The sequence below is a fragment of the Xiphophorus couchianus genome, chromosome 22 (genome assembly GCF_001444195.1).
Source record: "Xiphophorus couchianus chromosome 22, X_couchianus-1.0, whole genome shotgun sequence".
Lineage (NCBI taxonomy): Eukaryota > Metazoa > Chordata > Actinopteri > Cyprinodontiformes > Poeciliidae > Xiphophorus > Xiphophorus couchianus.
In genome coordinates, this window is record NC_040249.1 from 24,154,025 (window position 1) to 24,172,198 (window position 18,174).

General features: G+C 37.4%; 2 protein-coding genes across 5 annotated transcripts in view; one reads left to right on the forward strand and one right to left on the reverse strand.

Annotated features, from left to right (window-relative positions):
* Positions 1 to 2,795, reverse strand: part of cdh23 (cadherin-related 23) — a 191,406-nt gene extending 188,611 nt beyond the window's left edge. For 2 of the 4 annotated variants that reach the window (XM_028005956.1, XM_028005954.1), the window contains exon 1: positions 2,418 to 2,774. The gene's annotated coding sequence lies outside the window, so the exon portion shown is untranslated. Of the gene's footprint in view, positions 1 to 2,417 lie in introns of all 4 variants that reach the window. The other 2 variants (XM_028005957.1, XM_028005958.1) reach the window with 2 other exon arrangements.
* Positions 2,796 to 16,374: 13,579 nt separating this feature from the next.
* Positions 16,375 to 18,174, forward strand: part of plpp4 (phospholipid phosphatase 4) — a 52,029-nt gene continuing 50,229 nt past the window's right edge. Inside the window, exon 1 of the mRNA XM_028007830.1 lies at positions 16,375 to 16,463. Coding sequence (XP_027863631.1) covers positions 16,375 to 16,463 — 89 coding nt within the window. The remainder of the gene's footprint in view (positions 16,464 to 18,174) is intronic.

Consider the following 18,174-nt stretch of genomic DNA (forward strand, 5'->3'; position numbering starts at 1 on the left):
TGGGAAGTAACTAGTTATGTTTACTTGAGTATCTTTTTGGAAAATATGTACTTTTAGGAGTATTTTACTATATTGTACTTATTACTTTTGCTGGAGTAATTTTATTATGAAGTATAGGTACTATTGTCTCAGTTTCTTACTTTCACAATGTTAAATGTATGAGGGTTAGCATTAACATAATTTTGCCTTAAGTTATATTTTAATTCATTAGCATTAGTAAACCAAAGGTGTGCTAAAGTTTGAATCTTATTCATGACTTTGGATTCATGAATAAATTATTTAACTGATTGAAATGCTACAATAGAAGCTGGCAATAAAAGAGGAGCAACAACTATTAGACTCTCATTAATGTTTTCATTTTATGGCCTTAAGTTGCCATAACAACAAAGAGTAATATTAAATTCTATATTATGCGCGTGGGCTTGTTAAGACACTGACGCATTTTACTTTCAGTAAACAGTCAAAGGTTTTATAATCTGTTTGTTTTGAAAATATTAGTAAGATTTTTTTCTACCATTTATAGATTTATTTATTATCTTAAAAATAGAGTAAGGTAATATACATTTTGTTAATTTTTAAACAGCTAAGAAACTCTTTAGCAAATATATAACTTTTATAACACATAATGTTGGCTGAAGTGTAATTTTACCTTTATGTAAATATTAACAAAAATAACAATACATTACATGTTTGCTGTATTTATTTCTAAATAAGAAGGAACAAATCTGCGTTTAATGCTGTTTTGTAACAATTTCTTCCTCTGCGATGTTGAGGCTGATTTATGGATGTGGTACATTCTGTGCTGCTGTTTATAGGCGACATCTGACTGCAAATATTATTGTATGGTTTATGTCCTTTAAATTGCTGAACTGGAAACTATTAATCTATGCAGATGGCAGACATTAAGTTGAAAAAATAAGATTTCAGAAATAAGTGGAATTTATGTCCTGCTTCTCCCCACAGAACACAGAAAAGAGCTCAAACCATAAAGATTAACCATAAATTTGTTGCAAAGCATCAAAATGTTAAATATTATCTATTATTCAAATGTAAGTTGTTATTCAGTGAATAAAGTCAAATAATGATACGTCCATGTTGTATCACTCTACAGTTTGGTTACAACTGAAACACATGTAGCCTGTTGTAAACCATGCAAACAATAAAACTGTTCAGGTGTTCAGTATTCTCCTTTGAGCTGATGTGAGTTGAGTTCAGGTGACACATGAATAAATAAGTGGTTGTCAAGGCACTACCCAGAAGTATGGAGCCACAGGAGTGCCACAATCCTAAGAAATTTGGAGTTCCTTTTATAAATGCTGCATGTGATCATCTACATCAATTAAATGAGAAAAAATTAATACAATAAAGTCATGCGTGAATAACTTCTTGATCTTGTAATCTTTTGTATATTGTTTCAATATTTCAATTTTATAAATGTTTCTTGTGTTTGCTCCCTGAAGTAGTCTTGGGTGTCCTTAAAGACACAAATACAATTTAAAATTTCCATACACTGATTATTATTCACAACAAATCATGAATCTTGTGGGTGGGGCTAATTTTGCAATGGACAAGGTGATTGGTCTGCAGGTTAGCTGGTATTCAGGATGGCAAATCAGAAGTCAGGGCCTAACAGCAAACCCAAGAGTTTAGATCAGTTCATGGTAGCATGATAAAATAAATAGAGATGTAAGTAATTATATGGAAATGTATTTTTCAAACACACAATGGAGGCATAAAATATACACTGACTTTAAAAATACATATTTAGACATCAATGAATAGAATTATTTTGCTTTGTACTTTTCCCCTTTTAAATTAACTTTTTATTCATATTGACATATTTAATAATTACATATACACATGTATTTATTTATTTAATACATTTGTATTTTTAGTAATCACATAAATAACATATTGTATTAAGTATTGTGGCTCTTTTGGCCCTCCGTACAGAGACACCTGGACTCCCCACTCAGCTACCTGAGCTAACGCTGCACACCTGACACCTCTGAGCAAACACGCAAAGCAACTCATATTTCACACTTAATATTAAAATAGATTTTAAGGAATTTGTGTTTTAAATCGATCACTGAACAGACTAGACGGATGGATCGAATAAAAACGCCAGAGCGATTTTATTCTATTTTCCTTCAGTCCAATTTCTTTGGATTATCGCCGCATAAAAAAGGCTTTTCTTGATAAAGTAACTATTAATAATGCTCAAGCTCTGAACACACACACACACACACACCACAATACCAAAATAGAAATGGAACTACAGCTGAGCAATACAAAAAGTCATCAATTACGCCGAGCTTAACCGGACCATAAATGCTGCGCCTTTCCGGTCATGCCTCTAACTTTTCCTACATTCTCCAACTCTGCGGGATGGTCGGGTCGTTATCAGGCTGTCCTACCTTCCTCCTCCGTCTCCGTCGCCGGCTGAGCGCCTTCAGAGTCGACTGTCTGTCCTGCTGCGATGCGTTCCCAAGTATCTGCTCCCCTCTCCCTCTCTGCCTCTCTCCCTTCTCCCTTTACTCTGTCACCACCGCCGCCCTGGTGACTGCAAATTTCACTCCGGTGTTACAGAGTTACCGCTCCTGAAGCCCGTTCCCTCTGGAGCTTCCCACGTCTTTTCTCTTAAACCAGGATAAAGTCTCTTTCCTCTCCAGCTCCTGCAGCTGAGCTCCAGTCAGCCGAAGTAATAAAACGATTCTCCAAAAGAAATTTGAGCCTCACTTTCTTCATTTGTGTCCTAGAATTTTGACCCACGTGCCTAAAAGACACTGTAAATACAACCTTTACTGCAAATATTTGAATCACTACGTCCAGATCCTCAAACTTCACAAAAGGTTGAGTGTGATGAAAAAGATCTATTAGACAGCCAACCAAATAAGATCATGAGCCCGTGTATTGAACAAATTTAATTTGAAATCTATGATTAAATCCAACAGCTCGTGGATGTGAGGATAAGCGGTGCTCTTCCACCACCTAGCGGGTGAAATCAAAATTACCATCAGTTTGTTTTCTGCATTTAATTTGAGGAAAACAATTCCATGTTCAGATGCTTTGGTGAAAGCCCATGAACATCCATCAGTGTATAACATTATGACCACCTGCCCAGTCTTGTTTTCATCTTATTTTCCTGCTAAATAATCTCTGACCAATCAATCATTTCCATAAACCCCTGAAGGTGTGGTGTAGCATCTGGTACCAAGATGTTGGCAGAAAATCCTATGAATTGATAGTCTGGATTCTTCTATACAAGATTCTGAGAACATATATGGAGCATTTTATTTTTATTAGTATTATTATTATTATTACCAATCACTGAGAACACAAATTCATTTTTGGTCAGTTGTGTTTTTTTCTGCACAGACTAAGAAAACCAGAAAAGATCCACTTCTGTCCGAGAAGTACATCAGGACAGACTGACATTCTCCATGAAGTACCAGGGTTGGACCATGGGACTGAGAGAAAGGTGTTTTCCAGTGAAGCTCCTTTAGAGTGAGAAAACTGTAAAACTGAGAAGAAAAGTTGAATCTTGTTTGGTGCCAAGAGCAAAGCATCCTGAGACCATCCATCTGCAGAGCTGCCTCTCCAAAGCAACCAGCATCAAACCATCAGAGTGACTTTAGCCATCAACCCAAAAGCAGTTTGGTGATAAAACTTTTTTTTTCCAGAACCAGATGGAGCAAAGAGCACCGTGTCATGAGGCAAAAATTATAACTTGGCTCAAAATATAAAAAAATTGAATCATGGCCAGATTTCTTTTTCCATGAAGAGTTTAGCCAACTCTTTCAAGCAAATGGACACTAAGAAAACAAACAGTGGTTACAACCTTCAAGCTCTGGAAAAGAACTGGTCCCAGGCACTCAAGATGTAAACCAGAAACTGCTTTTTGGTCCTACAGTGCAGAAATCTTGAAAAATAAAGGTCAACAGTTTCAAAATTGAAGCTCAAAGTTTCACTGAAAAAGCTTTACTAAACATTTATATTATGCTCTAGTATAGCATAGAAAAAAATTTCATCTCACAACGTTGAAGCATCAAACATTGTGGAAAACATGATTTTTGTCTGTCTCAGATTCATTGGCTGAGGCTGATCATAAATAACTTTGGTTTAAAGTAACTTTGTAAGGTTTCTGTGACCCAAACTGCAGCTGACAGGTGTGATAATACCAACATGTCAGTGTGCTGAGTTATTCTGATAAACACTCAGTACACCTGAGACAAAAGCAATAAGTTTCCTTCTGGGAGCCATCTCACAAATCACTGATCTACGGCTGCTGGGATAAACTGCGTTTGCATAACAGCAAGAAGTCCTGTTCACTAAACATGCTGCTTCCATTCTGGGTTTGTTCACAGCGATGCACTCGGCTAATGTAACATTTAGCTTCAGCTAGCAGTGAGAAACTAATCTGAGCATATACACCATTTCTATCTCCTAATCAAAATTATGTTTTGCTTCCCTCTAGTGGACATTTTAAACAACTACAGCTGTGCATCCATTGTTTATTCTACAGCATCTAAAGACATACTAGTATGGCATAGCAAGGTCGTATTAAAGTCAAAACACAAAGTTGGGTTATTTTCTATTCTTTTTTCCACAACGTTAATTATTGGTCTGGTTACAATCTTGTTTTTCTTTCCCAACAAACATTTTCTTTCACTTGTTCGAAAACAAGAACGCAACTGACAGAAATGTGGCCCATCACTGGTTAACAGTTTTAAACACTCTGATTGTGATCAGTGTGTGTGCGCCACTAACTTTGCATTTCAAAAGACACAAATAACAAGCAACACATTAGATATACCTGTTGCAGAATTAAAGTCTTAAGGAAAAGCAGAACTTCACTCTACAGTAGAAATCATCAATTTCTACGATTTCACATTGTAGAAATCAACGTGAATTTACATATAAATTCATGTAATAAAATGCAACAAAATTTCACATAAAATGTCTGTTTGTCACAAAGATACTGAATGGTGCCTCATTTACATATGATTGAAATAAAGCTTGTGAGAAATTTAAGATTTTTTTAACTTTTGTTGCTAGTCCTGTCACACAATTGTACATTTACATTGTCAGTAAAATATAATGTACTTCACACGTAAAGGAATGAAGTCTAATGAAGTCTACTGTCTAGAATAAATCAAAGTTCTGAAGCTAAATGTGGTTAATAATATCTCTAAATGATGAAATGTCACTTTTGAATAATCTTCTAAGATGATGGTGTCCAAAGTCTGGCTCTACGGCCATTTGAGACCCTTCTAGTGATTTTATGTGGCCCTCAACAGCTATAGGCTACAACACGGCACAAATTTGGTTTTCCAGCTTGAGTTTTGAGGTTTATTCAGTTAAAACAATCTTCTAGTAAAAGTTTCAAAGAGACACAGGCTAATTAAAGTCTTCTAATAATTAAAGGTGCATGTGGTTAAAAGTTTGGACACGGCTGTTCTAAAACAATATTATTAGATTCATTCCAAATCCTGTTTCAAAGATTATAAAACAACCTACATTTGCAGCACCTTTTCTTGGCATTGAGTTTCCATGCAGTGAATCAGCTTCGTTTTGTCACACCTGGAATAACAAACATGTAGCAAATAACATTTGATAAAAGCTGTAAATGCAGCTTCACGCATCATCAAGTAAATTGTCTTTGTGACTCATCACGTAATGAAGCTTTAAAGCAAACAGCGGATAAAGTGTAGTTCTGTGACTTTGGTACTTTGTTTGACATCATCAAACTTTGGCAGCTTTTCTTTTTAATTTAGTCATTAGCATTTTGAACTTGTTTTAAAATGTGAGCCAGGCCTGCTCAGCCCAGTGATCTGCAGTATTTGCCTCAGCTGCATTGCTTCTGTAGTTATTCAGGAATGGATATTATTAGGAGAGAGAAATTTACAAACCTTGGCTTCACAGCCTAGGAAACCATTCATTTTATCCATTTATTTTAATAGCAGCCGTAAAACATCATAGATACTGATTACATTGTAAACTGTGTGCTTCTAATAAGTATTTTCCTGTATTACAAGGTTTATTTTTTACTGTGGTGAAATGCAATAACTCTGCTCCATAATTATGTAATAACCTCTTCCTGTTCCCGTCTCCACCTCTGCTGGAGTTTCATTTGTCTTTCTCTCTCTTCATCTCTCCTGCCTCTCTCTTCTCTTCAGTTTTGTTTGTAAAAATCTCATTAAAGTGATCTTTTTAAAATCTAATAAATCAGTTTGATCTAAAAAAAACATGTTATTGGTTTATTTTTATTTTTTAAGTTATGACCTAAATAACACAGCTATAGTTATTTGTAAATAACCCATTCCCATGAAATGTTTCAGCCAGCTACCAAGATAAAATGTTCTGTTACCAGTCAGAGTTTGTCAATGTAGCTAAATACATTGTTTCAAAAGATGCCACAGATGATCAGAGACAATCTCACAATACAAATGTATCAGTCAGAAGAAGAACATACAATAACCAACAAGCTAAATTATCATGACACAGTGAAGGTAGACGCTTATCCTGTGAGAAAACACAGAGCAATAACATTACTGAAACTGGATTGTTCAACATGATTATTAAAAAGCACCAGATGAAAAGGCAGCCTGACAGAAACATGAAGACAACAACAGGAATCTCTGGTTAGAGCTGCAAGTTGTCTACATGAGACAAACAGCCTACCTGTGCAGATCGTAAGAAGAAGGTCTGCAAGATGTAAACCTGCATCTGAAGTTAGGAGGATCTTTAGTGCACAGCGTCTACACAGCATATGATGACTAAGAGTAACGATGCAAGTTTATTGAAGCAGTTGTGTTGATTCTGTGGTCTCTAAGTGGCACATAGCAGTTTCAGTTTCAGTAACAATGTGACAGCATTATTTAGTTAAACCCAGGCACCTTGCTACATTGTGCAAAATGAAGAAAGTCAGGTTTGCTGTAGTTCTTGCGTGCTGCCATTGTTGGATCACAGATCAGTTCTTTGTTCCTGACATATTTCAACAGAAAGACCAAACAATGAAGTAATGATCACACTTCTCCAGCTATTGTCACCAGGAAACTAAATGATTTGCTCCTCTTGTAGGAAGAAATGCAATTTTTCTTTCTCGTTTTTTTTACATGTCCACATTTTAGTTTTTTTTATCATCTTTCAGGTTTGTAGTCGCCTTTTCTTATTAAACTGAAGGCTATGCTAATAAGTGTGTAGTCATGTTTATCACTGAAACATGTTGTAGTTTCTCTGACATGTCTTGGACAATGTCATTTTGTAAGAAGTAATAGAGATATTTTCTCCAATCTTTCCAAACAGAAATGATAAATAAGATGCAGAAGCAGTTTTCCAGAATTCCCCTTTTCATTATTCATGGTAACGTTTTGAATGCAGAACAAACTGATCAGTGTCTTAGTCAAAGGTACCCCTGGAACCGCTCTGTGACCTTGAGCTGTTGCATTTTCTCACACTGTGTTAGAAAGCTCCTTCTGTGTTTTGAGGAAAGTGCTTGTTTGCTAATGACTTCCCAGCTGCCCTCTGGAAGAAGCTGCTGCCAAAATGGGAAAATGATGAGAAGTCTCAGACGATTACACTGGCACTTTCCCCGCAGCCTCTCTGGGCGGCTGTGAACACAGAGACAATTGCTGGCCAAGGTTAACATGCATACCTGTTGCTGGTGGATCCCTAACACAAAATCATTCTCAACAGCTTGACGATAACAGCACCGCTCACTCTACATGAGCTGCAGGCTTTACAAATCAAACAAACTGTTGTCACTGCAGAAAGAAGCCAGATTGTCTGTTCTTTACCAGAAAACAAACATATTCTGAGAGGTAGGTATGATACGGATGGGGATCAGTGAAAAGAATGGAGAGTGAGCTGAGCTGTAGCAGCTTGTTGTCTCAGAGACGGATTCAGTGACGAACTGTGACGATTTCCTTCCTAAGCTGCCAGAGTTCACAATGCCTGACGCGTCATGCAGCCATGCTGAGGCAAACACAAAACATCGACACATGATGAGATCATGTAGACGTCTCAGAAGCAAACGACAACCGCTTTATGACTGACAGTATACTGAATTATAGATTTGAAATAATAATGCTATCCCCCTAATCAAACTCAGAATATGACAGCTAAGGATTACATAGGAACGGGAAAATGTATTTAACCCTTCACAGATTGCAAGTTTTTGCTTTTTTGGCTCACTTGAATGTTTCTGATCATCAAAGCAAATATCAAGATCAGAAAAAAATAAACCGATGGCTCCTATGGGAAACATAATTACCAAAGTTTGTAAGGTTTTAAACTTTTGGGACTGACAAGGTCACACAGTCATGATATTTTGCTTTATGAACAAAAACTGTTACAAGCACATCCTATCAAATAAATGTCATTTTAAATCCGTTCTTATGATTCTTGGAACTGGCCAGATGTCCCAGATGTTCCTATAAGATTTGCCTGTCATATGCTTGGTTTAATGGGAACTAGTCACACTTCACAGAGGCAATGCATGCTTCAACACACTGAAGCGGGCATTCAGTGTGCTTATTTCGAGCAGTTCTTAAAGATAGACAACAAGATTCTATGAAACAGTGTCATTGTTTTTAAATTGGTTTTATTGTTTTATACTTGTGCATATGTATTAATTGTTTTTATCTTGTAACCAGGTTGCTATGTATTGCAAATTTTTTGCTCAGGTCCCTCTTGAAAGTGAGATCTAGATCTTAACGGGGTTTACCTGATTAAATAAAGGAATATGAAATAAGGGGGAAAAAAAAAAAAAAGAACAATGCAGCAGAGAAAATATCTTGGTTGGCTCATGGAGACAATAACAAATGGGCTGAATTACAAGGAAGATTGTACACACTGGCTTATTTCGTGGAATCTTATTAAAATGAAATTAGAGAGAGCAGCATGGCATGATCATAGAGAGCGTAATTTGCTCAGAGGACGAAAGTCGCACAAAGAGAATAGCAGTCTGCGTTTGATGCTCCTCCTGTTCTCTTCCTCTCTTACTTAATTACACATGCTGCAGCGTCCCACTTTTAATGGAGTTTCACTGTCACCAAGGAGCTGGATCAGATACACACTTCTGTAAATCCAATCCATTCAGAGAGGCTGTTTTAAGGTTTTCTTTTGCCTCTATCAACATTTCTGTACATATATGTTCATTTATGCATCAATTTTAATGAGGTTTTATTTGAAGAATATCTGATTTTGGAACTGAGCATGATGCTCATGAAAGAGAAAGTATTGGGGAGGAGTGAGATATCAGGAAGACAATGGCTTCCTGGTTATTTCATTGTTAAACTGAGCATTTGCATATACAGTTTATGTGTTAGATTGTGTTTTTTATGAAGTGTTTAGGTTTGAGTTATCAGGGTTTCAGACACCTTATGCATGCATTAAAGCAAACAGTTCTGCATAGAAATGCTGTTCTCCAGCTGAAAAGGTAAAATGAGGCTGATGGAGGTAATAAAAGTGTCACTGCTGACCTTTGCAGGAAGTTGTAAAATGTAGCACGGCTCAGCTGTGAATGAGGACATTGTTCAGTTAATTAGATAATCACAAATTTAAATAGAAAAGAGAAGACAAAAGGGAAAAAACAAAAAAAGTAAAGAAAATAAATAACCTTTATTGTCCCTCATTGGGGAAATTCAGGTGAACCAGCAGCAAAATGACAGGAAAGCTGAAGGTGTAGAATTACACAAAACCTCTGGCCGTGGGAAGCAGGCAGAGCTTTTTCACAAACCCACACATTCTGGAAGCTGTCCTTTTGTTTGTAAGAAGAAAAAAAAGTACATTTTTAAGCTTTATTTTGTCAGATTATGTCTTAATGCGTGCTTTTACGTTTTTGTCTATTTTTTTGTAGAAATTAGAGATTTTTATCTTAAGATTTGCTTTATACATACAATTTAAGTTACTTTTTCCACTTGAACCCTTTTGGAGAATTATAATTGTTCTACTGAAACATTTTAGTCAAACTGATCAAAAAGCAAACAAAGTGACATACTGTATTTTATTCTGCTCTTCCAGCTGCGTGACTCACCTTTTCTTGTTCAGTCAAGAGAAGTAATCACGCTCAGAAACATTAATTTCAGATAATTCAAACCTGCAGTGCTTCATGAAATATAACCAAGTCTTGCATATGAAATTTCACCAAATAATTTATAAATGCGGTGCTCTGTTGGTAACCTTTCACAGTTAAACCAAAAACAAAAGATCACTGTCTCTGAAATACTGAATAATAAATAGATTTCATCCCTCCTTGTTTATCCCATATTTGCTGCAAATCAGGCTTTGCTTTTAAATGATTTATTAAAGTGAATATTTTATATAATTAAACAAAATAAAGTGACAAGGAAAAAAAATCAATGTATTAATTTTTTTAGCTTTTTGTGTATTCTCCTCCTGTGGCCTCCTGGGTCTTCATAACATCTTTATATTTCAAAATACATTATAGAGCATCATCAGCTGACTGTGGGATTCAGACTGGAAGGTTTGGTTGACTTTCTTATCTTTATTTCTTCCTTTGCTCTCTATCTGATTGATCAGCCTGCATTTCCTCTTGTATCGACATTATGGAAGAATGCCTACAGACTCCTGCACTCTTTACTTTTAATAATACTGGAAACTGTGGTCAGAGTAATGCCTGCTGTAATCCTCCTTCTCAGCTTGTTTTAATGGTCTGTCTTCAGCTTGGTTCAAACATTATGGTGACATGCTCCAAAAAGCTCCAAAAAGCTCCAAAAAGCTCCAAAAAGCCTGCGGCAGAGAGAGAAAATATCTGAGTTATGGAAAAAATGATGGAATTAGTCACCAATGGGAGGTTGGGAATTCAGAAAACTAAGTGGGACCTTGAATAAATCAATAAATGTTCTTTATTTTACAAGACAGAGTGTTTCAGGGGTAAATCGATGGATGTTCTCCAGCCATTGTTCGAAGGAAGGATTGAGGAATGATGCCCAAATTCTCATATATTCAGACATTAATCAATGACAAGATTTGAACTCTAAGTGACATGGCGGCTCAGCGAAGCTCAGAAACTGGATCTAATTACGACCAGAGGAAAGAGTCAGTCATGGAGATGATTTTCACTGCCTGTTTGTGAAATTTTCAAATACATTCCTGACATTAATTCTATATTTCGCTTAATAATCTTTTCTCTAAACATTACTTACCAAAATGCAACTGACTGATTCTCTTTAAAACATGAAAAACTGCCTTTCTACACAGAAACTTTTGTCAATTTTATGACATGACCGGTGAAGTTATGAGTTAATCTTTCTGTTCAGGAACCATCAGGGCCTCCTCTTTAAGGTCTCTCTTTCTTTTTGTCTCTTTTTGTTCTTTTCACTGCTGCTAATCAATAGATTTAATCTCACAGACAAATATACCCATGACACACCTCAATAAATATTGAATTTATGACTTTTTAATTTAAGCATAGCCATAGTCAACTGACATTATCTGCCATCTTTTATTAAATCGCCAAGGTTTATGCAAAGTTATTAAAGTGTTAGTCAAACTTTTAAATTTTCTGAAACTCAGATCTGTTGTTAAAGTTAAACAATCAGCTTTAAGCCACACTTTTCTCTGCTTAATACAATTTAATGACCTTTGCTTAGTAAATGGAATCATCCACTGTCCTCTCAATGAACTGCAGAGTGGCAGCATTGTGCCAGTAAGAACCTAATGAAATAATTCACCTCCTAATTACTACTGTACCCAAACCAAGACAGCAGATATCACTGTAAGTGAAGTTGGAGCTGGGCGGCTGTGAAGTATTACATCTGCACTAACCGGCTTATTGATTGTGTGGCTGCAGAAACTGAACTGCCGGACAGTGATTAAAAGAGACTCTGTTGCCAAAATACAGCCTATTTAACATGTTCTATGGCTCACTGTCAGCATGCTGCTGAAGCTCTTCAGTGCTTTAACTAGGCCTCACAGGAGCGCTTAGTAACAGCCTTAACAGACAGTCAAGGAGCAAAGCAATGCAGGATTCAACATGCAAAAATAAAAATAGAACAACGTCATCAGACAGTAGCATTCAACTGAATTATTCTCACTTCACAGGAATAAGTTTTTACTTGTTTTAATTCAATTTGTTGAGAATTTTAGGTCGAGGAGAATAAAAAGCAAAACTATTTTTAAATTCCTAGTTTATGTGAGCAGATTATGCTTTAATTTAATCTTTAACCTCAAGCAAAATTAGATATCACACTGTAAATTAATAACTGGATCAATTAATTTTGTCAGGTTACAACATTTGTTATTATTCATGATTTCTTCAGCATTGTAAAATGTGAAAACATGCATCTTGGTGCAATTTGACTGATTGTAGAATAGTCTGACAGTTATTCAAGAGTAATTGAAATATATTGCTGCTGTCAGACAGAAACCTGGCATCTCCTTGTATCTCTGTAACATTTCAGAACATGGAGGAAAACATCTGATTGTGTTGACTGGCTCATTTATCCAGCCGGCTCCAGTTATTCACGATATCAGTCATTTCCGCAGACTGCAGGTTTCACAATGCGTTTTAAAAATACTCATAATCCGTTAACCTTTCTGTATTTGATCAAATTACAACAGCAAACCCTGATATATGAAAATAATTCAATAACAATTTTGGGTTAATTATATGTGATCTGTAGAAGTGGTGGAATTAAAATGTTTGTGCTTCTCTCCCTTTCTGATTATGTTTTTGAATTCATGTTATTTATTGCTTCTGATATTTGTCTTCTTTACAATATTTGCTGTTCATTGTTGCATTATTTATCTGGCTTGTTGTGTAACATTACTGTCAAATGGCCCTGAATACGCAGTAGAATTTACTGCTACCATTTTGAGGGGTTTTATGTGGCAAACCATGACGGAGAAACATGAACATTGTGGCAAACATTCAGATTCATCCTTTCTGCTCCAGCCATTGCAGCTACTAGTGATACCTGAAGTATTTGATATGAAGTATTGTACATAGAATATGTTCAATATGCAGAAGAAGAATGGATCTTCCTGTTAGATGGAGGCTAAATGTGTGTGTTTCATCTTTCCTGTATCACAGCATCACACTTTGAGAAAACAAAATGACCACATTACCCTCAGTCCATCCAGGGTTGCCGGGTAACATATGCAGTTTAACCTCAGGGTTGTGTTACGGCCCCAGAGGTTTCATACAAAATATTCAACAAACATCAAGAATAACAAGAAATAGAACAGAAAGCACCAGACACAGCTCAGGTGGGAGAACTGATTCTACTGGACTTTAATTTGGATTATCAACCAAAGATTCTGAATTCATATCATACTTTTTATATTTTTATTTGAAAAAAAAACAACAACTTTAAAGAAAATAGGTGGAACTTTGTGTTGATCTGTTACATAAAAGGATGTTTGTAAAATAGAGCAAGAAGTCACAAACCTGGTAGAAATAATTTCATACCTGATAAACATACAGCTTTGATGATCTTTAAAAGTGAATCATAAATTCTCAAAGAATTAAAGAATAAATAACACATATGAATTATCGTTTGCTCTATTTAAGCTGTGGATTGCATTGATTTTGTAATAATAACACATTTCTGCTTCATGGCCAGATCTAATTCATCCAGATTTCTGGTGTTCAGTGATTAGATTTGTTCAGCAGCATCAATATTTCATCTTCTTTAGTGGATCTGTATGTGAGAATATTGCCTTGGTCCTGAAACATCTTTTTATTAAAACCATGATGTTTTTCTTGCTGAAACTAATCCCACTATAATGAACAATGATGTCAACCGAACCTTAAAGCTTCTGAAGAGTCGGGATGATTCCTCTGCAGCGCGGTGAGTCACTCTGATCAAACTAATACGGCAAACGCCACAAGTGCGTGGAGGCGATTAGACCAACTTTGTACATTTGTGATGCTGAAGGGCTTTTCTTTGTCAGAGTGCAGCATATATCTAACCTGGCAGAATAAACAGAACCTCGGGGAATGTGACTCACAATCACCGCTGCAGAAAAGAACAAAGAAAGATATGCCTCTGCTGCGCCGTTCCTGTAATTGTTTCTGCCATCCTGTGCTGACGCTCCGGGGGTCTGACCAGAGTGAATCATCTTATTCGTGACTGATGTGCGGCCTGAAGAAGCCGTGTGGATAGCTTCTAATAAACATGCCACACTCCCTAAAAACCCCAAATTCTGATGGTTGGAAGAGAGCTTTGAAGTTGGAGTTCACCTCCCAGCCCATCATCGCTTCACGTCTCCTCTTGTTCTGCTGTGTTCTTATTAGGAAGCAGAGCAGACTTCAGGCACATTTAACATTTCTCTGCTTGAAACAAAGAAAAAGGTCAAAATCTCTTCTGCATGTGTGTGTTTGTGCATTAATCTTAGTTTTGCTGTGATGCCTTGTTAGCAAGAATACAGAGTTTCCAAACTTGTCAGTTTTCTGCTTGTCTGGTCTTTGACCCAGAAAGGAGAGAGGAAAGTTTCTGGGTCAGGAGTTTTTCCCACCTAAGTCTCACACACACACACACACACACACACACACACACACACACACACACACACACACACACACACACACACACACACACACACACACACACACACACACACGCCTACAGGAGACTGCATTTGACTGGCAGCTAAAGCGAGAAGGTCAGTTTAAGAGTGGATAAAATATTCATGTGTCTGAGGATCTGGACAGGTTCTGCTGCTGCCTGCGCTCATCAGGCCGGTCGGACCCTGAGGAACTCCACGCCTCGCCGTGGGCTGGACGCGCTGGGCGGGAATGGCAGCTGGACTCCTCTCTCATGTCCTGCTGTAATACTTTGTGTCAGGCTGCTGACCACCTGAGCCAGAAAACAAGCCTTGATTGATTCTTCCTCCCAGCTGCTGTTCTGGCTGAGTTCTGCTCATCATCACCCACTGGGACCATGGGATAAAGATCTCTGCTTTATCTTTGCTTCACTTAGTGTCTTACATTATTAATAAGGGGATGGATATTAAACAGATGTGTCTCTTTAAAAAAGATGAGACCAGAAGTAAACCTTGTTCCTCAAAGTGCTGCTTACTTATTTATGTTCCTGTCAGACGTTTACAACCTCTCGTTAAATTTTTTTATATTTTTTAATGATATTAATGATTTGAGTGGTTCGTTTTTCATTTCAAAATAATTATACAACATAAATTTGCTGTCAACTTAAATAATGTTGATGTTGCTCCATTTTTCCTGGTGTGAAGACAAACCATCAGGAAGCTCCTGTGATGATCAGGAGTCTTTGTGTCTGGTCACTTTAAGTTTTGTTTTTTTCCTCCTCTGTCTCCAGTGCAGATTAATTTGACTTATTTTAGGGAAAACCAAGCCTTCACTTTAGTAAGAACATTTAGTGTTTTGTTAGTTTCTCTGTTATGTCCCCTCAGTTCACAATTCGGTGACTTTCAGTTTCCATTTCACTGACCAGTTTTAAGTCTATTAGTTTCCTTCCTCTTGTGCTCCACAGTTTCTGGTTCTCTGGGTTTTGTTTTATTTATGATTCATTTAAAACATTTTCTGCTTCAGCTCTTCTTATTTGTCTCACTGCAGAAGTCATCATAGTTTCTGACCACTTTCACTCAAACAGTTGAGTTCTCTAAAAAAGATGATTTAGAAGATTTGGATTTTGAGCCTGTTACGTTTTTGACATGGTTGGGTTTTGGACCTCAGGTCATTCCAGAAGTGTAACACCTGCTGACATGAAGAAACATGATCATTATAAATCTAAACAATAAGTTCCAACTTGTGTTTTCAAATTTTGCTTTTAAAAATTATTGTTTTATTATTCCAGGTATAAGAGACCAAAATTGATCCGACGTTCAATTCCATAATGATTGAATTTAAGTCTCTCATTGGACTCTTTGGTGAGAGGTCCGAAGTTTGAAACTTCTGTTCATTTGATCCGTCAAAGTAAAGCCAAGAAATGCAAAACGAGAGAGAGAGAGAGAGTGAGAGAGAGAGAGAGAGAGAGAGAGAGAGAGAGAGGCGTGACGCTCAGAGTCTCCCGTTACTTTCCGGTCTTCGTTCACTCCCGCTCAGTTTCATCCAACACCTGAACCGTTTCCCATATTTCCTGATATCTCACGCTCCCCACACTCCAACCCACAGAAAGCAGTTCAAGGAGCTGGCAGACAGTAACAGAGTCATACTAAAGCAAGCCGCAGAGAGACTGAGGCTGAAGGAAAGATTGCTGCTTCAGGTGACCGAACGGCGATGGAGACGCGCGGCGTGCGTGATTAGGAAGCGTCGCCTCTGGGAGGACTGGTTCCACGGATTATAAAAGTGAAGAACCCGCAGCGCAGACTGGGACTGCCTTTGTTCGTTTCACTTAACGGATTCATTTTCGTTCCTCCTCAAAAACCATGAATGTTTCGCCCACAGAGCGGAGGAAAGACATGCGGCAGCTGGCTTTGGAGATTGGGATCCGAGTTCTGCTCTTCGGAGTTTTTGCGTGAGTAAAAACCTCGAGCAGCTGAGTTTCCTCTCAAACGAAACAAACAGAATGTGAGTTCTGCCGCGGACCTGATCAAATAGATTTTCTGTAGGATTTCAACTCTAACATTCAGATCGATCAGCCACACGGAAGGTTTCTGGGTCTTTGTTAAGCCGCAGTTCAGCACCATGGACGGATCCCCGGAGCGCAGCAGCGGCGGCGCGTTAACAGGTTGCACCAAAAAAAAAGAGAACAAAAGTCAGCGTTTAATTCTCTGACATGGACAGATCTGATGACATTTACATTAAAAATCATTTCATTTAACAGTTTTTTTATTTTGTTGGCAAGAGGTTAGAGCGGTTCATAACTGTCCTCAACAAGTCCCACCAAGAAAGGCGATGCTGGTGTGATGCAGTGAATATAGGATTCATGTCAGAGAGGTGCAACCTTTGAAAATAATAAATTATTACAATTTTATTGCGTTGAGGAATCTGGTCCGTTTTTATCAGGTTTGTTTTCCGGGTCTCTGTTTCTTTTTTTTTAATGATTCATCTTGAATTTGTTTCAGTTCCATTCAACTCAGTTCAGTTCATTGACATTGATTTTATTTTTAAAATTCACTATAATTGTACTCTCAAGTTGAAATTCAAATCCAGGCTTATATAAATATGACAAAATAAATCAAATGGAATTCATTCATATCAACACATTCAATAGGAGACAAATAGATTTTTCTTGCCTTGCAAACTGATAGCACACAATGTAAAACATTTAAAACCAATAAATTAAATACTAATATGAAGTGTATAATTCATAAAGTGCAATATGACTGATCAAAGGACAGGAGAGTTTTCACACCTGGTTCTTTCTTCTTTGAAGCTCCTGAATTTGTCTCCCAGGAGACAAACGTCGATATTTTCTGATGTTTGGGATCCTGGGCTGTTTTAGGAATCAGTCTAATTGAAACTATACTCCACAGACACAACCTGGAGAAAATGTGCTGAACTGTGAAGTAAATTGTTTCTAAACTTTTCCAGACTTGGGATGGTCAAAACAATCACTCCAAATGACCTTGGTCTTCTTCACAGATACATCCTTTGTTAATCTTTGGTGCAAATAAAAAGATAACCACATGTTGCTGCCTTGCAGTAAGGAGGTCATGGGTTCCAATCCCAGTCAGTCTGGATGTCGTCTCTGTGCATACTTTTATTCTCTGTAGGGAATGAGTTCCTCCCTTGGTCCAGAAACTCACATACTGTCTGCTATGCATTCAACCTGGGTGTGAGTGAGCATTAGCATAGTTACTTTTTTCCTTTACTGCTCCTTCATGGATTTGCAATTTGTCCTCAGTACCTCCCTCCCGTTTATCGATGCCTGGAGACAGCCAGCAGTCCCTCTGCTATGATTAGAGAAAAGGATGGCAGTGGGTGAAAAGTCATTTGTCAAAGGGAACCAATGACTTTACAGCAACCCCACCTCCTGATTAAGCATGTGGAGACAGTAGAGAGAAATGTCTCTCAGAAGACTGATGAGGCAGACATCCTTTTTTTATTTCTCAGGGGAAAAAAAAGTTCAAAGTTGCAGAATGCAGCTGTTCTGCCTGCATTGCTCTTCTACATGATCATTAATATTCAGCATCAGCTGATTTACTGTCAGTGTTAAGCAGCCCAGATGAGTTTCCTGGCGAACATTCAGCTTTTTGTTTGTGCGTCTGAGCCGGTGAGATTTA